Genomic DNA, 23,851 nt, shown 5'->3' with positions numbered 1-23,851 from the left:
GGGTAAAGAATAGCTGATGTATCATCTGTTATCCCTCATGTTTCATCGACCTGTCTTTGAGATTATAAGTATATTGGCCCTATATCTATACGTTTATACATGTCACTTATTATGTCGAGGTACATGTGTAGTATTGTACTCTTATTTATGGGCTAAAATGTTTCGTCATCTAAACCGGAACGACGAACAATGCTCGGGCTATTGTTAGATTCATCATAAATATCATCCAGCTCATCGGTGAGGTCACTGCCACCAGCAGTGTGAAGTAAATCCGAAACTATGCGTTTAGAAGCTTCTTTTGCTATAGGTTGATGGTATATGTGAGTAACATACGTTATTTGGGGGGGAGTAACTAGGAATCGCATACCTGGAGTCTTTAGCAGTCGACTTTGCGGTACATGGAATTGCATGGTCTTTGGAGGACTGAAGTCTACCAGTGCCGTATCATCTTCATCGTCATCATCGGCGTATCCAGCGTGGCCAAATTCTTCATCACTATCCCAAGGGTTTGCCTTCTCTCTATGCTTATTTGAAGGGGTAGCTAAAATGCTAATCCCAGGGGTTCGAGGTTTGCTAGTATTACGCTTCCGAGCGCTTCGTTGAATCATAGGTGAATCGAATAATTCCGTATGTAATTTTGGAGCTTCTAGCTCTGGACTCGAAAGCGGAGAATCATCTAGTTTATATCGCGAGGTAAGGGGAGTCACAGTGCCAAATCTACTAGCTCCCTTGCTGCTGGGAGCTTTGCGTGAACTGGCCAGGGGAGTCGCTTGGACACGGTATGTTTTATCCAGGACCCGGTGCATGAGAGGATCAGTCTTGTCTCCCTTTCGAGCTATCGATAGGTCAAAATTCGACGTGGGATTAAATACGGTGGATGAGGAGGTGCCTGGAGTAGCGATATCATTGTAATTCGGTTGCTTTCCCTTGCCAGGCGTCCTTGGACCGGTGTCATGGAGCTGGAGTGGTGATTCAACAGCCGGTAAATCTTCCCCGTGTTGGTCAAAGGCTGAGGAGTACTCCATTCGTGATGTTGTGTCGTCATCATCCATTGTATGGGGCATACTTTTAGCACGCGGAGTGCTATGCGACGGGGATAGCGAGAGGGTGGAAAGGTCGGGGTCATCTTCGTCTTTAATCTTGTGCTCTAATTTTATATGTTCCGATGATGGCGTGGCGTACGATTCGGACTCTTGATATGTCGAATCGCAAGTGGTAGTCGTATCGGCATTCACGGTGGTATCTTGCCCTGCCTCACTAGGTGGCTGTTCCTCATAGCCAGATAACGAAACATTGGCACTCGCTTCAAAGAATTGTTTCCAAAACTAATATTCTCCCTATTTATCAGACCAATGTTTTGTGTCACTGGATCATGTCCGGCCATACCTTTGATGCCTCCCATACATCTTTGGAATTCTCCGCATATTGCTCAACAATTGGAATGATGCTGGATGTCACTATTCGATGGGCTCGATTAAAGTTGGAGTCGATTTCTGTTTCAAGTAGACCAGAGATATTAGCCATAGTTCTCATAGTAGCCGTATTGATATCCTTTCCAAGCTACCCGCAATGGAATGCAAGGTCGAACATACCCTGTAACGTCAATGTGATGGACTGCTCGAGCTTTTCCAGCTCTTCTGTCAAAGTCAGATTCCGCTGTAACGTCGGAGGATGAGACATTCTGTCCAGGACACGTAGATGCAGCCGTTTCCCGTTGACTCTTTAACGGCGCGTTGGGCGAGTTGTAGATTTGTAGATTAGGGGAGATTTAGTGTTTGGCGATAAGGGCTTATCTAAGCAGCATGACGACCGAGGGCGAAAGTCCGACAGGCAGACGCATTGCAGCATCATAAAAGAGCCACCAACCCGTTGCTCTCGAGTGGCTGATGTGAGGCCAGGTTCGACGCATACTAAGCAGTTGATCTTAGCAGCTAGGTACGGAAGTGCTTCGAAGAACCTGAATTAACACCGCTCCCGTTTTACTCCGCACAACAGATCCCCCTCAACATGACTGCCCCTCTAGCAAAAGGTCAGTAATTATGGAAGGCCTCGTTCGCCTCATAAGGTGTCTCTTTATCATTTATATTTGATATATGGAAATGGTGTGGTAACAAGGAATCCCCGTTTTAGGTATCGTGATCACCGTCACTATCATCGTTGCAGCTGGGATTGCCGCCTATGAGAGCCCAGAGGTCAAGAGATGGCTCGATACTTCTCGCCGCAAGATAGCCCTTGCTTTACATAGCCTTGGAGACGGGATCAGTCCAGAGCAGAGGCGTACAGCTCAGAGAGATGATATATCCATGACCGAAGCTACCGGGCTAGAAGCCGAGGAGAGACGACGGAAGGCAAGGGAAGACATCATGAGACGTCATGCTCTGCTCACAGCAAAACGGCGCACCAGCTCAGAGGGTAGTATGAGCAGTTTCGATAAACTCGTGGACAGCGAAGGACGATTGAAAGAAACAAAAGAGTCTGACCAGGACTTGCATCCCCCAATCTCCGAGGCCTCCGGCGTCGAGATGCCCGACATATCGCGGGTAATGCCTGTTAACGTGAAACAAGGCGATTCAAGCACTGCTTCACATTCGCTGTCAGTGGTCATCCCGGACATTAATCCAGACCAACGCCACGCACTCATCGAGAGCCTACAGATGGGGCCCTCACGTTCCTCCACTATGGGCTCAGATACATCCTCCAACCACCCTTCCGAATCATTAGTGAATTTGACTCCAACATCTGAGTTCCCAGGTGCTGATTTCCAAATTCACATCAGTGAACAAGAAATTCCTCCCCAGGAATCATCTGACACTGCCTCATTAACGCATACAGAGGACGGGGAACCGGATTTCTATTATGCCCACCCTGACCATCATAGCCAGGCGGCTTTCCAACCTGGAAGTGTACTCTTTGAGGCTGATCACGATGCCACTCCCCCAACCCAACCCTCGTCCGCTCCGTCCATCGCTTCAAACTTGAGCCATATAGCGAATGATCCATTCGAGACTTCCTCGGACGACTCCATAAGCGATCTTGGCCGGTCACGAGAAGAAGTGTATACGCCCGTCAGCTGGTCTGAAGTGGGCAGTGTCACTAGTAGCAATGATGGAGACCATGCTTGAATTTATATTCATGGCCCTCTTCTGTATTGCTGAGGAACCGGGTAGTCTAAATTGCATACCCGTGCCTACTATTTCCTGAGAGGACGGCGATGCTTCCAGCCATTTGTCCATGTTACTTATTTCTTTCTTTGGGTCACTAGGTGCGTGGTGATCTGAATTTACAGGCGTAAAACTATATAGGATTTGTCTCTACTATCTTAGGAGTTCTGGTATCGGTTTGGGACGGATTTGGGTCATACTTTTGCACCGGTGTAGTGTTCTCAATAGCATCAGGCTGCTCTGTGTTTGATATAAATGATCACATATCACCAAGCGAAACATATCATTCAATATCATTCTATAAATTGTTCGTGTTGCCACTCCGGATACTCCGTCTTAACCAAGTGGGCGGTTGTGTCGAGCTAAAAATCGCTTACTATGTACCTTCATAGCCTGGTCATAGAACGCAGTAGAACCAACTTTTTACCACACCACTAGCAGTTTGCACTGCCTTCTCGGAACCCAGCGGCTGGCCATCTACCATGGAAATCAAGGATTAGAGCCGTGGACGAAGCCTGCTTATCTGGACGTAATAGTAGAAGGGGCACGCGACCATATTAAATAGTGCACGCAGAGACAGAAGGACGATATCGCATACACCAAGTGTATCCGTTCTTTTATATCCTTAACTGTCTATTATATGCTTATAGTTCTGGCATCTGGTATGTATGTCATTACCATGAGGCATGGATATCGAGTATAGATCACTCCAAGCAATAGAATGATATCATTTTGGGTTAATACCATCACGCATTCCCACCAAATGCCTCCTGAAAAGGCACCGCCTGCTGAAAGAACTAGGTAGCGACAGAGTCAAGATGAAGGCCCTAAGGGCATGTTTGTTGATGGTGCCATCCTTTCTATACTGCGCAGTCACAGCTGTTTCCGAGGTAGCAAACAGTTCAAGGAAAAGGGGGCCTGGTAAATATTTTGACGAGCCAGGAACGGACGACACGCTGCGCCATTATGATAATAGATACTTCAATGGCGTTATGAGCCATATCGATCGAGTCGAAGGCCTAATCGATATGATTCGAGCGTACCTACAATTCTTCCAGGAAAATGGGCTGGAAACCTGGATAGCCCACGGGACGTTGTTGGGATGGTGGTGGAATGGAAAGGTAAAGGACAAATTGTTCATATATCCAGGCTCTTGAGCGATGGTTGGAATATCATGAGTAATGCTGGTCAATGGAGCGCAGGCTAACTGATTTATCCAACAGCAGATGCTCCCATGGGATTGGGACCTGGATGCGCAAGTCAGCTCCGAAACCCTTCAGCATCTCGGCGATTATTTCAACCAGACAGTTTATAATTACACCAGTATATTATCGGGCCAGAGAAGGCCACGACAATATCTGCTAGATGTCAATCCAGCATCAAGAGAGCGAGAGCGCGGTGACGGCCAAAACATTATCGACGCCCGATGGATGGACATTACCAGCGGCATATTCACCGATATCACGGGAATCAGCGAGCTAAACAATGATATCGAGCCAGGAGTCCTGTCGGATAAAAACTTCCACACGTATCGAGCTGCTGACATCTATCCATTACGCGAGACCACATGCGAAGGAGTTCTCGCCAAAGTCCCGTTCAACTATGTTGATATCCTCATCACGGAATATGGGAATGATTCTCTCCGGAGGACAGAATATGAGAAGTGAGTGCGAAGACCGGTAATATAGGCTAGCATATGGCCTGGTGCTAACTTGTCGAGAACTCAGTCATTTCTGGAGTGCTGACTTGCGCAAATGGCTTCCAATCTCACCCTTCGATCGAGCGAAGGGGTTATAGAGTAAAAGGGGGAATAAATCATTAGAAACCAACTGCGGTATGCTGGTCAAACCGGCTGTGAATATATCTGGGAAAGTGGATATCAGGTCAGGAGCTGGTGGCATTCGGCATTCTAGTAACATGAAATGGCTATATGAGTTTGTATAATCAACTTCATGTATCAAATACCTCTTGTTCACTATTATTGAAGCATGCTGCCATATCACTTGTGAACTTCTTCATCCCCGAGTCTCAAAATCGCTTTACGCGTCGTAGTCACATGATCATCGCCTTACTTTTGACGCGTCCCAAGGGCCATGACAATACAAGGACGTTGATATCATGTTGCTGGTCAAGGAGCATAGTAGGCCCTCCAGATCCGTTTATTTCAGTTAGTCGGACTGGGATATAACCAGTTTCATGCATTCGCCTGAACAACCTTCATATCAATCGATATTCTATCCAGCCTAAGTTGGTGCTAGGACTGTCCGGCCAATTTCAGGCCTCAGGTTGACATTGATCAAATGGCCACATAGTCCTCAAGTCCTCACGGTCTTTATCATTCTCCAAACCCGCCATGATATTCTCATAGAAATACTGGTGAGCTTTCCTCACTCCCTCCCAGCGATCTTCAGACACCCAGCCATCACCCTCCACCTCTAGGGTTTCAACCATATCTTGCCTAAACTCCAACATCCCATTATAGATCCCAAGCTGTTCTTCGTAAAAGCTCATCTCTTCCGGGCTCAAGGCCGGTACGGGACAATCGTTCTCGAAGCCAAGCTTTTCCCATGCGTCTCTTAGCCGCATCAGTTCGCAGGTAAATGGTATAAATCCATCTCTCCACGTCCGATGGCAATAGCGGAATGGACGGAGGAGTGTTTCATCAACCTTTCTGGCCTCTCCTAGACGTGGGCCGAGAAGAGCTAAGCCTACCTCAAATGCTTGGTTGCAAGCAGCTTCCTCGGAGGAATCCGATGTTCCTTCGGCGGGTACCTTAGCGAAATCGGGTATATCATCTGCATAATAGAATGCTGGCTCAATACTAGCACATTGCCAATCGATTATCCCAGTCACGGTAGTCGGGTCATCCTTTGAGACGAAAATATTCCTCTTGTGTAGATCAGGGTGAAAGAGGGTCGGTGTTGCATTAGATTGGATTTTGGGATGTTTAATAAGCTCAGAGATGGTGGCCTGGCCTACTTTAAGTAGTTCTAAATGCCTATCCACTGAGCCTTGGTAGGATGCTTGGTTCTGGCGAAGAATAGGATGATCAGCTGGTGGCAGTCTTGAAAGGCCAGAGTCTATCAAAGCAGAGGCGTATGAGGAGAGATCGCGCCCTAAACATTCAAGGTTAATGGGTAAATCATATAAATGGAAGCAAGATCAGCTTACATGGCCCTCTATTGGGTCCTTTGGATACGTAATATCTTGGTTCACCAACATTGCAATCCCAGTATGTACTGCTTCTACAATGTGGCCCAATGCAGTACTTGACATTATTTTCTAACTTTTGCTTAGAACTAGCATCAATAAATGATGCATCAGCAAAATAAAGGCTGCCATATTCTGAAAAGTCAAGCTCAGTTATTGGTAGAATACTGGTGCAGATTGCTCCAATGCACTTTATTTTCTCCTCAAATGACATGTCTTCCCATGCTTCCTGTAGCAGGACACCCCCGACATGTTCCATAATGATATATGCTGAGCCAACAGGGTTGGTAGGGTCATCACTCCAATCCAGAATAGCCGGGATTGGTACTTGGGTTTTGCATTGCACTATAATGTGTTAATATAAATTTCTCACTAATATTCCGAATTTCTCTTACGATAAGTGATTGTTGCAACTTCAGAGTTCGTTACATGCCTTGCTGATCCAGCAACAGATGTAGGAAATTTGACAACAATATCTCTACCATTGTCGGTTTTGAGAATAAGTACTTTACTAAACCCACCCTCGAGCTTCTGGCAGCTTTCAATCGAGGTAGCAGAAGGGCAGAGTGAAAGCACTTTCTCACACAAGCGGTCAAAATTAAATTCGATATACCGCGCGTTGCGCTGTGCTTTGTCGAGATGCAACCACCGACCCGCGGTGTAGGCATACATTGCTATATCATATTGTCAGCATACACTGAGAACTGATGAAGGATCAGAGTAGAAATTACATGATGGAGTTAGGTTTCCAAACACCTCTGCTTGTGATATACTACTAACAGTAGTTTGATGATGCAGCGCGCGCGTTGCGCGTGTCAAGGGGAATGGTGATGTTCGGCTGCATAGGACGGGCTTCTGACCCAGTCGATTAAGCAAGGAGAGTAGAAACCTGCCGCGTCTCGCGTCCATGGTTGTTCCAAGGCTCAGCTATCTTTGAATCTGACAATATATTCTAGTAGCTGCTGACGTGTGGTAGTAACCTGGAAGATGCCAGATGGCTGTATCTGTTGGCCTGGCGTTATCATCAAGCCATCATCTTGAGACACCTAAATTATTTGGCCTACGATCTAACGATCTAACGATCATGGCATCAGACGCGGAGGCTGGAGATATATCACCTATAGAACTGTTAATACTCCCAAGTCAAACGCTGTCTGGGATTCCGTTACCACCAGGCTTGAGAATTACCTCAATAAGTCATCTCCAAGCGGCGTGAACGGCATCCTGTTGCGTCTTTCCGCGTTTACGGAGTATATAACTCTCATCTACGACATAGTTGCTGTTATCAGTCCTTTGGGTTGAATTAAGCCTCTATACGAAGCAGCCAGGGCGAGATTATTAATGCTAGCAGAGGCAAATATGGCGTGTCTGGATAGGACCGAAACAACTAGCAGAAGGATTCGATGTCCTTCTAGTCAACAGCATGATTACGAGTCAAGACGAGGCGAAACCTCTGTATATATAAGTGACTCCTCGAATACAATCACTAACTGAAATCACCATATTTCATCACAGAAGCTGCCCGACTAACCTCCAACATGGACTCCGGCGATTTGCAAGCTAGCTCAGGCGAGCTGAGCAATATGAACATCACAGTTCACCACCAAGGCAATAGCCATTCATTCTCGCTGCCGCAGGATTCTACACTTCAAGATCTTTCAAATGCGCTTTCAGAGAAACTTTCTATTCCCCCAGAGAACCAAAAGCTACTTATCTCACCCAAGCCGGGCCTACAGAAGTCTCCCTTTCCGCCGACACCCCTATCCTCCTTGCCTCTACACTCCCCTCGCGCCAAAATAACTCTCCTCGGCAGCACCAGTGGAGAAATAGACTCGTTGAAGAGACCTGTGTCTTCATTGCCGGCCCGTAAATCAATAATCAAACCTGCAAAGCCAGCTTCACGACAATCGCTGCAATCGTCGTCCTCCCAATATACATTCCACAAACTACTCCCGCTGCCCTATCTACCCAACCCCGAACGCAGTCTTGCGTTCCTAGCCCGGTTACGTGATGACCCTGGAATCCGCAAGGCGATGGCCCGCCATCGATTCTCGATACCCTTGCTTACCGAGATGGACCCGGTGCAGCACACGACGATGTCGTCACGCACACTGGGTCTAAATCGGAATAAGGGAGAAGTTATTGAGCTCCGGCTTCGGACGGACGCGTATGATGGATATCGGGACTATAGGACTATACGAAAGACGCTATGTCATGAACTGGCGCATTGTGAGTTTAGTGACCACGACAGGGACTTTTGGGATCTGACCGGGCAGATTGAGAAGGAAGTCGAGAAGGCAGATTACTGGGGGAACAAAGGGCGGAGTGTCAGTGATCAGGAGTTTTATAACCCTGTAGATTGGGACGATATGAATGCCCAGGGAGTTGTGGACCATGGCGGTTGGACGGGAGGTGAATTTGTCCTCGGTGGTCTATCGGGGGAATCAAGCCAGGCCTCTTCAGCCGGTTCTAACAAGGGACTGAGCAGGCGGGAGATTCTAGCCAAGGCAGCAGAGGCTAGGATGGCGAACATGAAGGCTAGCCGCCAGGAGCAGCCTGAGGGCGACTCTGGTCGGGAGGCCGATGGTTCATGATATATTACCTACGCTAGAGAAAGAGAAGGATCATGGAGAAATATAATTCATGAATTCTATATTCAAAGATAAATTATGATGTCTTTTTACATTAAACGACGAATATAACGATTTACTGCTCATTGACGAACAAACCAGCCATTCCCTGTCCAGTTCCAATGCACATACTAGTTACCAAGACCTTTGCCTTTTGTCTCTTTGCCTCGTTCATGATGGTGCAAACCTGTCTCGTACCGGTACAGCCAAGTGGGTGGCCGAGAGCAATAGCTCCACCACATGGGTTAACTTTGGCGTGATTAAGGCCAAGGGTGTTGATACAATAAACTGCCATAGAGGCAAAGGCCTCGTTAATTTCAAAGATATCAATATCTTCCTTGCGGAGGTTGAATTTGGAGAGGAGCTTGGGGATGGCGATGGATGGGCCGATGCCCATAATGCGTGGTGGGACACCAGCAACGGTAGCTCCAACGAATTTGCCGATAATAGGTTGGCCGAGTTCCTCAGCCTTGGAACGCTTCATGAGGAGAACGGCGGCAGCTGTTATAGTTAGTCTTCTAATCTACTTTCATATAGCCAGTGAAGGGGACACTCACCTCCATCGGTAATCTGACTGGCATTTCCACCGGTGGTTCTGTTACCAAACTGTGGGAAAGCAGGACGGATCTTGCTCAATCCCTCAAAGGTAGTTCCGTATCGTGGACCCTCATCCTTGGAAACGGTGATCTGCTTCACCTCCCCAGTCTTGGGATCTTTAACCTTGGTAGTGATAGGGATGATCTCGTCTACAAACTTGCCGGCCTTCTGAGCCTCCTCTGCACGGCGGAAAGACTCGACTGCATATCGGTCCTGAGCTTCACGGGTGATGTTAAAGTCGGAGCCGACGTTCTCGGATGTCTGTCCCATAGGCTGCGAGCAGTCTGCTGCGTTTTGGTTGGCGAGGACTTCTGGGGCGAAGGGAGCGGGCTTTCCAGTGGGGCCCTTGGTCATGGATTCGGCACCAACAGCAATACCGATGTCAATTGATCCATTGGAAATTTGGTTGGCGACGTCTTGGATGGAGTAGAGACCGGACGAGCAGAATCTGCTGACGGCTGAGGCACCGGAGGTATATGGAATTCCGGCTGCGAGGGAGGCAGCACGGATGATGCTGGATGCGCGCTCGTTGTTCGACTATCGAGGGACAGGTTAGTTTACTGAATGGAACGCAGAGTAAATAGAGATAAAAGGGTTCCATACGCATCCCATGACAACATCTTCGATCAGGTTAGGGTCCACCTTGGAGCGAGAAACCACTTCCTTCAAAAGAGAGTAGACAATATAATCGAGCTCGGTATCCTTGAAGCTTCCCTTGAAGCCTCTGGCCATGGGCGTTCGCGCTGCAAGGGTGATTACGATATCATCCGCATTCTTCTGGGTGCTGCATAGCAACTATTAGCAATTATTCAATCCCATAGTCCCAGCGGTGGTAGCATGAGCATGAAACCAGGGCAGCCGCAGGGTGTGGTAAACTTACATCTTCTGGACAGCGCTGCTCCCACCGGTAGCAGGCTTAAGCTGAGCCAAGATAGAATTTAGTCTTGCGGTAGCCATTTCGACTGGTATAAATATATTTAAATCGCGAGGTAGAAATATCAAGTGACGATCGAGATACGGAATGAAGAACGAAGGAAAGTGGAAATCGAATGAGGGGACCTCGGAGCTATAAATGCAGCTAGTACGAGCCGAAGCTAGTCAAAAAACCGGGGATAGGGCGGAGCAGGGGTTCACTCAGTATACAGTAGAACACAGCTCAGTGAATATATAACTTCTTAAAGGGTGTAGAGACAGAGGAAAGAGAGAGAAAGCTTGCAGACCAAAGATGCAGATATATACCGAGCGCAAGGACGAGGTTGGAAGGGCGGAGTTTTTTGGTTGCCGTGAAAGAGCCGAGGCAATTTCCTCTTTCGGCCCGCTACTAACGCCGAGATAAACCCGCGAGCAAAAAGACGACAAGATGAAGAAGAGCAAGTTCGAGCTGCTACACGATGAGTTCTAACAAATTTCATTCTCCATTCCTCTATCCGTGTAAAGAAAACGTTATTTAACACTTTTTGACCTTTTGGTTATGATCATTATACCTGTGTCACCAGGTGAGGAAATGGAACGGGGGGAGTCTCGATATTAAAAAGGAGAGAAAGTCATGGCATTGTAAGGACATAAGGAATAGAGGAAATATGGGGGAGTGTAGGGCTTGAGGGCACGGTAAGGTGTGTGTGGGTGGTGCAAACAACAGCCTCCAAAGACATGAATGCTAAATGAAAAAAAAAGTCATCTCATAAACATTTTATCATATGTATAGTCTACTCGACTTCCTCCATTTTAGAGTCGCCGTTGGCATCGGCATCGTCCATGCCGGTGTCACCCTTTATTTCCACGTGCCTCTTTGGGGGGGCTGCTTGTCTATCAGCCTCAACCTTGTCGAGGTAGCGTTGCACGATGGGCCCGGCAAGGAAGCGGATATCATCCATCTTGGCCATGTAGACAGCCTTGGTGGTGTCTTCGCCGTCCTCGTACAACCAATCCTATAATCATATATTAGTCGGCGAACATATCGACACAGTAAGGGAGAATGTATGAGCATACCTCTGTGGTGGTGAGTTTGGCCTTCAGCTTCTCCTTCTCCTCTTCGCTGGCATGGTCGGCATAAATGCTATCGATCTTATCTCTAAGTTCGTAGATGAACGACTCGAGTTCGTTCTTCTTATCTTCGGTATCGGCAACAAGTTTGTCCTCCATGAACATGGCATTCTCTCTCTCGGCCATCTTCTCCCTGCTGGCAGCATCGATCGATGCAGAGCCAACAATGACAGGAAGGTCACCCTTGCGGAGTTGCTTCTTGACCTTGCGCATCTTGGGCTTGGCTTCGGCCTCGCCGTTGGCTTCGTCTGTGTCCATGGTCTGTTTCCACAGTTTTCTTATGTTAGAAAACACGCTCTTTTCCGTGGGGGTACCGGACAGGGATATGAGTTAGCGGCATGGGGCAACGCCGGCATAAGGGGTGTACTTACATCGCCTTCTTTCTTTTCCTCTGGAATTGGCTCTTCAACCTCAACGTCCTCCACGTAGTATCCAGATTCGATGTTCAGGATACCATGCAAGTTGAGTCTTGCCTTGAGTTTGCAGATCATGAAATCTGAGTTGGCGTCAGCAGTGACACCCTTGACCGAGAAACGGCCAATCCAGGGGTTGGTCTTTCCTGGAAGCATCTCTGGCTTGGAGTAACGGGCTTCCAAGTCAAATGGCTGCTTGCGGTAGAAGGTAAGGATTTTGGTGGATGGCATGACGTTGCCCTTGTTAAACACAGTCAAGGAGGTGGCTTCGTCTGGGATATCGGGGGATTGTTCCCAGGTGAACTCGATGGGGTAGTTGATAACGTCGTGAACGGAGAAGTCACGGACACGGAATACTGGAGACAGGATAGCACAGCTGAAAGTACAGCCACGGGCGACGGCCTCGTCCTGGTTGAGGGTGAAGGAAAGTTGCTTGTTGAAGAACTTGCTGATGGCATCCTTGATGGAGGGGACACGGGTACAACCACCGACCATCTCGATGCTATCAATATCCTCAGGCTTAAGGCCGGCCTCAGCGAGAGCCTGTTCAAGAGGAACAGTGACGCGGTCAAGTAGCGGCTTGATCATCTCCTCTAGCTCCTCACGCTTAACCATAGCACGGACATCGACATCGTTCATGATGGACTCGATGCTGATTGGGGCCTGGGCGTTGGCGGACAGGATCTTCTTCAGCTTCTCGGCGGCAGCGAAAGTTCGGGTCATCGCCTTGGGGTTGGTCTTGATATCAATCTTGTATTTCTCCTTGAACTCCTTGGCGAGGTGGTCCACCAGCGCCTTGTCAAGGGCTCTGCCTCCGAAGTGGCGGTCCCAGGCGGTTCCCTTCACGTTAAGTTCGCCTTTCTTGAACTCAACAATGGCACAGGTGTAGTTACAGTGACCGATGTCAACAAATGCAACACGTCGAGGGGTCTCGCCTTCAACTGGGAGGTCCAATTTTGTGATACCATAACCGAGTGCAATAGCAGTGGTGTCGTTGATAAGGCGAAGCATATTCAGGCCGGCAATCGAAGCAGAGTCAATCAGTGCACGGCGTTGTGCGTCAGTGAACCATGGTGGAACGCTGAGAACGACATCAGAAACAGGTAATTTTAGCTCTGCAGAAGCGGTAGCCTTGATCTTGGTGAGGTACATGGCAACAAGTTGGGTGGCAGAGAACTGCTCCTTCTTGCCCATATAGCTGACCTCCGCACCAGCCTCGCCATTGACATCAACCAACTTGGCGGCGCAAAAGTCCTGTTCCATTTGGACATCTGGGTCGTTGGATTGTCTGCCAACGAGCAGCTTTAAGGAGCCAACGGTGTTTTTCAGGTTGGAGATCTCCTGAGTCTTGGCGGACTCGCCAATATATCTGCTCTTTGGGCCAAATCCAACGAGGGACGGCGTGGATCGGTTGGAAACTTCATTTGTGACCTATAATGGGCTCCAGAAAGGAGGAACTTTTAGTCAGTGAGACATGAACCTAGCATTGACCATAGTTGGAAACATCGAAAATAGAGCATGGGGTATGAACGTACGATATCAATACCCTTATTTCTCGCAACACCAATCTTTGTGCTAAGAGCACCGAAATCTATACCAACGACACTCATATTGACAAAAGGTGTGATTAATCTGTTTGCTTGGAAGGAATGGTTCGGGTATCTAGAATCAAGCTGAGGTTGGTTAGCAGCTGGCTACACCAGAGTGGACAAATGAAGGACTCTCAATAGAACGATAACAAGCACACCGCCGCCAGAGGAGAATGAGAGGGAGAGAGGAGAAAAAATAAAGTCCGCAGAGAAAGTGCGGTGAGACAGGGGGCCAAGTTCAGCCCTGGAGTGATATCCCCCTTATTCCGTATAAAACAACGCCACAAGCAACACTCCGTCTCGGACAATGGCAAAGGTAACTTCTTTCTGGCTTCAGATCTCTCATCACCGTATATATTCTTGTTGTAAGTCGAATGGTTGGTAAACGGACGCGGGGTGGGCAGAGATGCAGTATCTGCATGAGAGATAACGACCTCCCTATCACCCTGCGAAAAGAGACGAGAAAACCAGCCAAAACGAAACCAGATGCGCTCATCTTCCTCTTCTCGATCTCCCGGTCCCTCTCAAACATATATATGGCGCTGGAAACCGGCCCAGAAGGAGGTGTTGACAACAGCATCATCCCACACATCCATATCAAGATAGCTATGGAGGGGCAACAAACGGCGGCGGCGGGCAACAAAACCAAAAGCAAAGCGCAGATCCCACTTACTTTTGTCCTTGTTCTTTAGCTGGATGAATGTCCTGTCGACTGTCGAGCTGTCGGAAGCGACACTCAAGGGTACGGCTGGAACAAATGCTCTTAAATGCAGAGACGAGCCTTGGGAGTTGGGAGGGAGGGTTTTTTTTTCCGCCGGGTTTTGCTTTGTCGTCACAGGCGCCAGTTCTTAACGAAAGTTTTCACACTTTTGGCTTGCTGGCGCTTTGGGCTTGGCGTCACGTGATGGAAATTTCTGGCTGCTGCTGGAAGAGACCAAGACAGGATATAGAATAGAAGATGGAGATAGAAGATAGGTAGAAGATAGATGGAGATAGGACAGTTCTATCGGACAGGCCTACGGGTGTAGAGTAAAGGCTATGAAGAGTACGGTAAAGAAGGACTGTCTAGAGTTGATCAAGTTCTCTATGTATACATCCTACATCGTGATAAGTCTACTTTGTAAGAAAGAAACAAGGACACCATTCAAATCCGTCCATAAACATCTCATGCCCCGGTCATTTCTAGTCGTCTCGTCATGATATCATCCGGTCGTGGAGTCTTGGTCAGTCGTTTACGGCGTCTGCCCCGTTTCTCCTCTGACGTCCCTTCATCGTCAGTCTCCAGTGCCAGGCTCTGGCGGTGAATGCTAAGAGAGTCGTGCCTCTTCTCGTCACGGCATTGTCCGTCCGAAGAGCCTCTGCCTAACGGGCTTCGCGCAGTGCGAGCTCGCTTGGGCCACTCCGGGGTGGCCAAAGGTAAGTTCCCTAGCGGACCTTCAGGGGTAGGGAAATCATAGGAGACACTCTTTCGGCTCGCGGGTGAGCTGGCAGCGGGGGAACCTGATCGGTCTCGGCTGGGTGAGACCCCCATGTTGAACTCGCCCAGGGACAGATTGCGGTTGCCGTGAAGCCCGCTTTGGCGGGCCATTTCTACCTTCTTCTGGTCTTCCGTTGTCATGTACACGTTGTTTTTGTCCTCGTCTATGAGAGATTGCAGGCCGCATGGCCAGCCTATCGAGGTTGCCCTTGAATTTGATGTGAAATTAGAATCCAAGGAGAGACGCGAGTCCACTTCGCCATTTGTATAGTGAGTAGGGAGTGTGACCCCTGACGCGTTGGTGTTCTCGTAGCAGCCATTTGGGCCCAGGGTAGGTGCAGAAAAGCGTCCCTCGGCTACCTCTGGCGGTTGGACTGGAACGGGCTCTTTACCCTGAGTGGCAGGCGGGAACGTATCCAAGTTCACGTTGAGCTCATCTCCGGCAGCCTTAGCTTGATCAGCCGCCTGGGATGGAGAAGTATTGTCGTCAGCTTCGGCTGCGTCTGCTCTCGGGCCACCCCATGTTCGTTGGCCGGCAGTAAATATTCCGTTAACCATGTAAAGCCAATTGAAGAACGGGTTCAACAGAAACATAATCGGGTATAACCAAGCCTTGAATCTGCGCAGCTTCAATCCAAAATAAAACATGAGTAAGTAATTCAATCCAAGTGATACCGCAATGAATCCAACGGGAAGATTCTGTATCTTGTTAGATGTTGTAATCACCGAGATAACCATAATGAAGAATAGCAGCGCAGTGGTTCGAATCGTATTCTGCATAAAACGAACAAGGCAGAGAAGGGGATATCGATACCATATCCTTATATCGGTAAGCATGCACACTTCGTTCGTGATAAAGCCCAAGAACCAACGCCTTCTCTGCTTTAACAAGCTGCTGAAAGTCTGCACGGCTTCTGTTTTGCAAAATGCGCTGGTACACATTTGAATTTGGTACCTTTCTCTAGCCCCGATCATAAACAGATGTGTGAGCCAGCGGTCCTCTCCCAAATGGCACTTTCCAAAGTCAAAGAGATCAGCGCATTGTTCGGCTTTGTCCGCAAAATAGTACTTTGCCATCTTTCGGAAGGCAGAGAATCGTAGCATGGTAAGGGCACCGGGAAGACAGGTAACGGCACCGCATCCCGACTCCACCGACCGTTCAAAGAGTTGTCCGTGAATGTATTCCATATCCTGGAGTAGCGTGATGAGGGTAGTCTTTTGGGTAGTTGAGGTGATAACACCAGTCATAGCCAACATATTATGCTTGCTTCCTGGTTTAAGCTCCATGTCGTACATGAAGTTTTGCAAGCACACTCGATCGAGGATACAGTCTGAATCGATAAATAGAACAAACAAGTTATCGTTCTGGATCAGGTATTTAGCATAAACCTTGTCGATCAGGCGGAATGTTTGCTTTTGACAATGCCGTTTGCCTCCATGCTTGAACCGGGATAGTGTAATTCTTGCGCCTTTGTAGGTTACATCTATACTGGTTGGATATCTCTTCAAGCTGTTCGGAATGCCAAGATGGGTCGCGACTGCAAGGTACGAGTCGTCAACCTGGTCGCCGTCGTACGAGAGAAATACATGGATGCATTGAGGCGGATAGTCGCATTCGACAACCGAATTCACTGCTTTGATCAGAATTGCTGGGTCCTCTTTATAAACTGGCATGACAATGACGGTCTTTGGTGCTGTTTTGTCGTCGAGGACTTCTTTGATGCGCTTGGTTCTACCGAGTGAGTTCGTCACCAGCCTGTAAACACAGAACAGCCATGGCACAATAAGGAGAACGGCAAATGTCCAAAAGGCAAACCATTGTAGAAACGATACCAGCCTAGTCGGGAAGTATTGTGTTATCGTGGATGGTAGCGGTAATGTGACAACCATTACTGGGAGGAATATCCCTCTGCGTCATGTTAGTTAGACTTGAATGATTCCAGGAACCAGAGGGAAGGACTAACCGCAGGGCAGTGAAGCTTATCATATTGAGAATTGCTAGTACCCGGACACTAACATGTTCCGCTTTGACAAACACTTTATACAGGCAGTATAAGAATGCTGCGAGCCACAGGAACCATTCCAAGAAGGCCGCGAGCATTACAGGCCCTATAATTGCCACATATATAATCTGATAAGGATCCGTTAGCTCACATAGTCAACTTCCAAATGTTAGGTCAAGAGCATACGTCTTTGAGGGGCCATATTGTCAGTAATTCGTCGTAATCCACCATTATGAACGTTGTCAACTCCAGCACCTGATCTTGAGATATCGGATCGACAATCGATCTGGTAAACAGGGTCGCTTCCCTGTGGTTAGAGGCAGATTTGGTTGTTGAGGCTTGCTCCAGTGGTTTGCAGCTGGTAGTTTTATATGAGGCTCAGACTGCTCTTTGTTTAGAAGATTTTCAAGTCCACCGCCGAGATGCGGGCTCCTGAAACGAGAGGGAGAGTTCAGCAACAGGTCTCGGTATGCTAAATATGGACTGCTAAAAGATGTGTGTTGGTATCTGCATGGTCGTGTGGTGTAGTGTAGTGTAGTGTGATGTAGTGCGATGCTGCGGTGAAGTGTGTTTTTGCGGGAGTGTCACTCTGGTATCAACAACGAACAACGTCAAGTCATGGTATTCTTTGGAAACGGACGTCCAACCCAAAAAGAAAAAAAAAAGAAGAATAGAAGTCTCTAAAGCTGTTTAACTAGGAATACTAGTCGCCTTTCACGCTTCACTCCGCCCTGTGGGATATTTCTCAGGTCCAGCAATGGCACATCGGCACAAAGGAAGAGTCCCAGCGAACGACCTGACCAGCGTCGACCAGCTCTCGAGTTAAGAGATAAAAGCGAGAGAAAGAGCAGCCTCGATGCAAGGACTGTGATGCTTAAAAGAAAGGAGCCCTGGAGGCCAAGTATATACGGTGCTCGGGCAAGCACTACTATGGCGATGTTTCACTTCCACTGGCAGCGTACCATCCCGACCTGCATATACACAAGTGCTAACCAGATCGCCGTTCAGGAAACTAGATATGACAGACCATCTTTTTACATGGCCACCCAGGCCGTTTACCAGCCCGGTATCCAGGGCCCCGCAGTCCGTGGCCAGCTCATGAGTAGAGCCAACAAATCATGGACAAGGGGGCACGATATATGGTGCCTGCAATTGGGGGGGATCTAAGCCGACTTGCCACCATCTGGTAACGCAGGGTCGCAGACTATGTCTCAGATCGATCTCTCGAACAAGCCGCATTGGTGAATCTCTCTGCCGACATCTTCCCGCCCTGAACGCGCTGTCATGAACTCCGCAGGCTGTTGGAAAGCCCAATGACAGGCAGGTTGCAGCGCACCACAGACGATCAGTGCATGAGTTTGAGAGTTAATATGGCTTGCCTCCGGGTCGAGGGCTTCTTCACACATCGTTATGCGCCGGGCCAATCACCTCTAGCAGCTTCGATGGCTGTGTCATCCCAGCGAACAAACCAGCGACTTTCCTATCTTTATATCTTTTCTCATCGCGCTTTATCGATATGGAGTTGGCAGGGGAAAAATACGGCCTGTAACGTATTGTAAAGTGTAGCCCAAAATGGTCGTCGGCCCCGCTGAAATACTGGTATCGATATTACATCGCCTAGGCTAAGAAGGAAAAAAACTGTGTGTCATTTTTTGCAGCTTCACGCGCGACCTGAAGCTTTTACGCCCTTCTCTCACTCTACAAAACAACTGCTGGAGGAGAACTAGGAGATTCCTTCAGTCAACAACAGGTAGAAGAGACAGCCTGATAAGCACGCTCACAAAAGGTATTTGCATTCATTCCTATTTGCTTCGCATCTTAGCTGTGACCCCGCACAGACATTTGCGTGGCAGTGATCTCACCTCTAGTGTTATCTTGAGCTTCAGCTAACGATATACGATTTTATTGGACCAGCGCAAGCTCAATTCCCAGAGGATACTTAGAATGGCCGAAGAACAGAAGGTGGCCGCGGCCACGGAGGCTGCCAACCCAAATGTCACCGCCGAACAGGACGTGAAGGAAGTGCTCGCAGAGCTCAAGTCAGAGGAGGCCAGCAAGCCAGAGGGCACAGAGGGAGAGAAGACGGAAGAAGACAAGATTGTTGAGGCTGCAAAGAAGCTGGGGGAAGATGCTCTGTCAAATGAAAAGGCAAAGGAGGCCTCAGAGTCACAAAAGGGCCGCGGAAGTGGTCGCGGTCGTGGACGGGGAGGGGTGCGCGTCAACTACAGGGACAATATCAAGTCGGATGCTACCTCCCTAGAGGAGACAGATGATCCAGTTGAGATTCGAAAACAGGTTGGTTCAGTCGTTTGACCAGCGTTATACCGTGGAATTATCTTTTACTAATCTGTCTCTAGGTTGAATTTTACTTCTCTGACTCCAATCTTCCCATGGACAAGTTCCTTCTCTCCAAGGTCGGTGGTAGCGAGAACAAGCCTGTCGAGCTCTCGCTTCTCCATTCCTTCAAGCGTATGCGCCGCTTCCAGCCCTTCAGCGCGATCGTCGAAGCCCTCAAAACTTCAGACCTCCTCGAGCTGGTAGATGACGATAAGTCCGTCCGCCGAAAGACCCCTCTTCCAGAAACCGTCAAGGAAACCCCTGATGTATCTGCCGTTAAGGTCTTCGAAGACAAGGCCATGCACCGTAGCATCTACGCCAAGGGCTTCGGCGATGAAGAGCCCAGCACGCAGTTCGACATCGAGGCCTTCTTCACCCCCTATGGCCCAACAAATGCTGTCAGACTTCGACGTACCCAGGACAAGACGTTCAAGGGTAGCGTCTTTGTAGAGTTCGAATCCGAGGACCTCCAGAAGGCGTTTTTGGCTGTTGATCCAAAGCCAAAGTGGAAGGGAACCACCGAATTGATCATCAAGAGCAAGAAGCAATATTGCGACGATAAGGTGAAGGAGATAGAAGCCGGCCGTTTGAAGCCCAGCGAACGATCTGGTGGGCGCGGAAGAGGGGGGCGGGGGGGCCGTGGTGGTCGTGGTGGACGTGGTGGTCGAGGCGGTCGTGGCGGCCGTGGTGGTGGCCGAGGTCGTGGAGATAGAAACCACGGTGACCGTAATAGAGAGAGAGAAGAAGCTGAGGCAAAGCGCCCTGAAGCCGAGAAGGATAGCCGGTATGTTTTTACTTACAATTGGTTTACGACCCCTCTTGAAACTTTTGCTAACTTATCTTTTTTATCCGTGGTGACAGAGGTGTCCCAGTCATCCAGGTCTCCGGTGACAAATCTGAATCGCAACAAAACGGAAACGGTGGTCAAAAGCGCGGCCGAGAGGAAGATTCTGCTGCGAAGACCGCTGGTAACTCTGAGGAGAGACCCGCTAAGAAAGTCGATGCCAAAGACAGCTAAACAGTATCTCCATGTCCCTACTATCTCCTTCCTACGAGCGCTTCATTTCCGCTATATTGGGAATACTCGAGGCCAGCTCCCGATTCCATTTGCTGTACCTCCCCACCACGACCCTTTTCCTTCCATCCTACTGGCGGGCCTGATTTTACCTGCATTTCATTTGTTAATTCCAATTTCATTACATCGGCGTGCAGGGGTGAATTTTTCTTGAAACAAAAAAGCTTACAAAAGAAATATCTGGACTGGGTCTGTAATGGGTTTCCTCTTTCTGCATCTATGTATTCAAGCTTTGTTTTGTTCTCCATCTTGTACCTATATTACTAGGCCTAGTGGCATACAAATGATATCTTGAGACTTACACCTTTAACCGCGAGGATGTGACTTGGAACGCTCTAGGAAACCAGGTGAAAAGGGATGCTTCGTTGTCGCCAAAGATTATGCTTGTCAGTGCCTGGGCGCATAGGAAGCACATTACCATACCTACCATATCGAATATATTAGTAAATTAAGGGAAGTGGAAGAATTAGGGGGGTTGATAGGGTATTACCATGTCCCTGGAACGATGCAGAGATATACAGCCCAGGTTCTCCAGGTATCTCGCCAACCCACGGAAATCCATCAGTACTATATCCCATAATCCCAGACCATTCTCGCCGTACTCTCCCTTCAGGGTCATCCTGGCCCCAGTTATCCCCGAAGAACTTTTTTGTGCTGCTGGTCAGATATTCACTGATCTCCAGTGCAACCGTCGTATCGTCCGTGGTTCCATATTGAGATAGTCCTTTATCTTCACCCTTGGTAAATCCGCCCCCCATCACGATATCTCCCGCGAATTTAGACCCCTCGGGCTTAGGAATCATGTAGTCATATCCGCCAGAATAGACAAAAGAGTATGTGCGAGGCAGACCATCTCTTGGAATATTGGCTCCTGGTCGTTGTGCGGTAATCTGCCCTTTCACGGGAACTATCCTGCCTTGAAGCTTGGGATATATGGCAGCTGTATAGCCATTTGTCGCAATAATGGTTTTAGACGCAAGCAGTTTGCCCCGTGGAGTCGAAATGATCCATCTTGATTCATCACCGTCACCCGAAACTAGAGTAATGGCCGTCACAGGAGTTCCAGTCTGCAAATTCGCACCCTTCTCCAAACATAGCTTTAACACTCCAATCACAAATTTATATGCGCTTATACTTCCAGCTTCATAAGTAATGGCGCCAACAGCCCCTTTGCAGAGAAACCGTTCTTCCGCATCCTTACTGTTCCAAAGCGTATATTTGCTGACGGGGTCATCCTCGCCCATGGCCTTTCGCATTTGATCGATGGTGCGTACTGATTCATCCCAAACCGTCTGATCGTAGATAATATCCACAGTCTCAAGCTCGCGGCTCTCACAAGAAATACCATGCTCTCTAGCAAATGCATGAACCTGCTTGATATTATCGTACTCGAGTCTCGCAATCTTGACTGCTTCTTCTATGCCTACGGCAGCTGTATGCATAGCAAAAGTTGTATATGAAGCTGCCTTCGTGTGGCCGCCTAGATGTTGAACTTGGTTAACGTTGTTTCCTCACCAACTGCAAAAGATATGGACATGTGCAGATATACCATTTCGTCCACTTGCTCCGCTACACGCTTGCCTGGCTTCTAGAATGATAACGTTCGCGGCTGGTGATCGCGAGAGGATGTAATATGCTATGCAGGCGCCGCTGATACCGGAACCAACAATAACGACGTCCGCACTCTCGGGGAGTTTGGGCGTAGAACGAAAGTGAGCAATTCCATCTGGCGGATCTTGCCAGTACGAGACGGTAGGGCTGTCCCTTGGAAGCGTCACTGGTATCAATGCTCTTGCTTTCATTCTCGAATGTGGGTATTTTTTAGACGTCGCGTCTTCGCCGATATCAATAAAGGAATTGATGAGAGCGACGTATTTTCCATCGACGTGCCAGTGTTCTCACGGGTTTGACCAGCTGGTACAAATGTAATACCAGCCAAGTGAGGGGCTATTTCAACCTTTGTATAGAATGACAGATTCCTATGTGCTGTGGTACAACTCGTTCCATATTACCAATGGTAGGCCTTTTTGTCCCTTGTTGTCCGACAGAATGTTGACGGCTCTTAGCTCCGGGCAATCGGTTATGCTTAATTAAATATAGAGTCCATGCTGCCAGCGTCATCAAACCTTCTCAACCAATTCATCCTCCTCCAGCCTAGGATTGACTATACACCAGGCCTGTCTGCATAGGCTTCCCATGTCAAGTCTAGTTGGATGGAAACGAAGGTGGATCGAGGCATCATGATAGGCCTAGGGGTAACAAGACCTAGTTAGGCTAGAGATCAGCCAAATATGATCGTCGTACAGGAATATTTCTATCTCGGGCGCCATTGGAATCACACAAACATGGGATTACTGCATCGTGGGAAAGCACTTGAGACGTTCAGGAACCCCAGCCTTAACCATGGAGTTTCAAGTTGTCGAAGGGGTCAAGATGGTTCCTGGGACCGTTCAGATTGTCGATTGTGTGTACAGGCTGCAATACCTCCCGTTCATCTAATATATCGCACGAGAAGACATGACTGATAACTTCTCCGAGACAGTACGCGGAACCTTGAATGTAAAACATCAGGAAGGGGGGAAGAATGATATCATTTTAATACCCCAACCAACAAACGATCCAAACGACCCTCTCAACTGGAGTAGGGCACGTAAAGAGTATCATTTCTGGTTACTATGGATGTGGGGATTCATTGCAGCCGCATCTGTTAACTGGGTAGGGCCAGTTTGGGTAAGCTATTCTCTCTCTTAACTTCGACATAGTTGTATTCGTCAACTAGCAGAATTCTAATGGTACCCATAGACTCAACTTACAATCGATCTAAATACCACATTCAGCGTCTTGAATATTTCAACAGCACTTCGCCTCCTTTTTCTCGGTATAGGCTGCGTATTGTTGCAGCCTATTGCCATGAAGATTGGACGACGTCCAGTCTATATACTCGGCACCCTCCTCAACATCGTTGGATGTATCGTGGGAGGTGTTCAAGATACAGTACAAAAGTTTTTCGTTGCCAGCGTTTTGACGGGGCTAGGTGCAGCTCCAGTCGATTCTCTAGTACAGGTTTCGACCACGGATATCTTCTTCGCACATCAGAAAGGAACCAGGTTGAGTTTATTCGTTTTCACATTGTATGCAGGATCCTATTTGGGGCCAGCTGCAGCAGGTTATATCGCTGAATCACAAGGATGGCGTTGGTGCTTTTGGTATTTCGCTATCTTCTTCGGCGCCCTCCTGGTCATCCAGCTATTCACTATGGAGGAATCAAGTTTTCGACGACCATCATCGCAAACTGAGCTCACCAATTCCACTGGTG

The 23,851-nt window shown here is 48.4% G+C and overlaps 10 protein-coding genes across 10 annotated transcripts; 4 read left to right on the top strand and 6 right to left on the bottom strand.

The window, feature by feature from the left end:
- Nucleotides 1–152: 152 nt before the first annotated feature.
- GIQ15_01461 (uncharacterized protein) lies at nucleotides 153–1,680 on the bottom strand (the record flags this gene model as incomplete). Its single annotated transcript, XM_033548878.1, has 4 exons — nucleotides 153–301; nucleotides 368–1,325; nucleotides 1,387–1,493; nucleotides 1,593–1,680. The coding sequence occupies 4 exons, from the start codon at nucleotides 1,678–1,680 to the stop codon at nucleotides 153–155; spliced, it is 1,302 nt and encodes a 433-aa protein (XP_033409829.1).
- Nucleotides 1,681–2,007: 327 nt separating this feature from the next.
- GIQ15_01460 (uncharacterized protein) lies at nucleotides 2,008–3,122 on the top strand (the record flags this gene model as incomplete). Its single annotated transcript, XM_033548877.1, has 2 exons — nucleotides 2,008–2,029; nucleotides 2,131–3,122. 2 exons carry the CDS (start codon nucleotides 2,008–2,010, stop codon nucleotides 3,120–3,122), a joined length of 1,014 nt encoding a protein of 337 aa, XP_033409828.1.
- A 1,067-nt stretch (nucleotides 3,123–4,189) lies between these two features.
- On the top strand, nucleotides 4,190–4,828 carry GIQ15_01459 (uncharacterized protein; the record flags this gene model as incomplete). Its single annotated transcript, XM_033548876.1, has 2 exons — nucleotides 4,190–4,282; nucleotides 4,385–4,828. The coding sequence occupies 2 exons, from the start codon at nucleotides 4,190–4,192 to the stop codon at nucleotides 4,826–4,828; spliced, it is 537 nt and encodes a 178-aa protein (XP_033409827.1).
- A 607-nt stretch (nucleotides 4,829–5,435) lies between these two features.
- On the bottom strand, nucleotides 5,436–7,215 carry GIQ15_01458 (uncharacterized protein; the record flags this gene model as incomplete). The annotated part of the gene is made up of 4 exons (XM_033548875.1): nucleotides 5,436–6,277; nucleotides 6,540–6,716; nucleotides 6,767–7,045; nucleotides 7,152–7,215. 4 exons carry the CDS (start codon nucleotides 7,213–7,215, stop codon nucleotides 5,436–5,438), a joined length of 1,362 nt encoding a protein of 453 aa, XP_033409826.1.
- A 694-nt stretch (nucleotides 7,216–7,909) lies between these two features.
- Nucleotides 7,910–8,965, top strand: GIQ15_01457 (ubiquitin/metalloprotease fusion protein; the record flags this gene model as incomplete). Its single annotated transcript, XM_033548874.1, has 1 exon — nucleotides 7,910–8,965. One exon carries the CDS (start codon nucleotides 7,910–7,912, stop codon nucleotides 8,963–8,965), a length of 1,056 nt encoding a protein of 351 aa, XP_033409825.1.
- Nucleotides 8,966–9,077: 112 nt separating this feature from the next.
- On the bottom strand, nucleotides 9,078–10,555 carry GIQ15_01456 (3-ketoacyl-CoA thiolase B; the record flags this gene model as incomplete). The annotated part of the gene is made up of 4 exons (XM_033548873.1): nucleotides 9,078–9,502; nucleotides 9,559–10,135; nucleotides 10,202–10,382; nucleotides 10,479–10,555. The coding sequence occupies 4 exons, from the start codon at nucleotides 10,553–10,555 to the stop codon at nucleotides 9,078–9,080; spliced, it is 1,260 nt and encodes a 419-aa protein (XP_033409824.1).
- A 749-nt stretch (nucleotides 10,556–11,304) lies between these two features.
- Nucleotides 11,305–13,664, bottom strand: GIQ15_01455 (uncharacterized protein; the record flags this gene model as incomplete). The annotated part of the gene is made up of 4 exons (XM_033548872.1): nucleotides 11,305–11,526; nucleotides 11,588–11,902; nucleotides 12,013–13,485; nucleotides 13,590–13,664. 4 exons carry the CDS (start codon nucleotides 13,662–13,664, stop codon nucleotides 11,305–11,307), a joined length of 2,085 nt encoding a protein of 694 aa, XP_033409823.1.
- Nucleotides 13,665–14,808: 1,144 nt separating this feature from the next.
- GIQ15_01454 (chitin synthase D) lies at nucleotides 14,809–17,107 on the bottom strand (the record flags this gene model as incomplete). Its single annotated transcript, XM_033548871.1, has 2 exons — nucleotides 14,809–17,029; nucleotides 17,085–17,107. 2 exons carry the CDS (start codon nucleotides 17,105–17,107, stop codon nucleotides 14,809–14,811), a joined length of 2,244 nt encoding a protein of 747 aa, XP_033409822.1.
- Nucleotides 17,108–19,067: 1,960 nt separating this feature from the next.
- GIQ15_01453 (uncharacterized protein) lies at nucleotides 19,068–20,478 on the top strand (the record flags this gene model as incomplete). Its single annotated transcript, XM_033548870.1, has 3 exons — nucleotides 19,068–19,418; nucleotides 19,481–20,244; nucleotides 20,322–20,478. The coding sequence occupies 3 exons, from the start codon at nucleotides 19,068–19,070 to the stop codon at nucleotides 20,476–20,478; spliced, it is 1,272 nt and encodes a 423-aa protein (XP_033409821.1).
- A 497-nt stretch (nucleotides 20,479–20,975) lies between these two features.
- Nucleotides 20,976–22,337, bottom strand: GIQ15_01452 (uncharacterized protein; the record flags this gene model as incomplete). Its single annotated transcript, XM_033548869.1, has 2 exons — nucleotides 20,976–21,967; nucleotides 22,085–22,337. The coding sequence occupies 2 exons, from the start codon at nucleotides 22,335–22,337 to the stop codon at nucleotides 20,976–20,978; spliced, it is 1,245 nt and encodes a 414-aa protein (XP_033409820.1).
- Between the last annotated feature and the right edge of the window lie 1,514 nt (nucleotides 22,338–23,851).

Source organism: Arthroderma uncinatum, assembly GCF_011692745.1.
Source record: "Arthroderma uncinatum strain CBS 119779 chromosome Unknown scaffold1, whole genome shotgun sequence".
Classification (NCBI taxonomy): domain Eukaryota; kingdom Fungi; phylum Ascomycota; class Eurotiomycetes; order Onygenales; family Arthrodermataceae; genus Arthroderma; species Arthroderma uncinatum.
The sequence above is the reverse complement of the archived record's forward strand: the minus strand, read 5'-3'. Positions and strand labels throughout refer to the sequence as shown.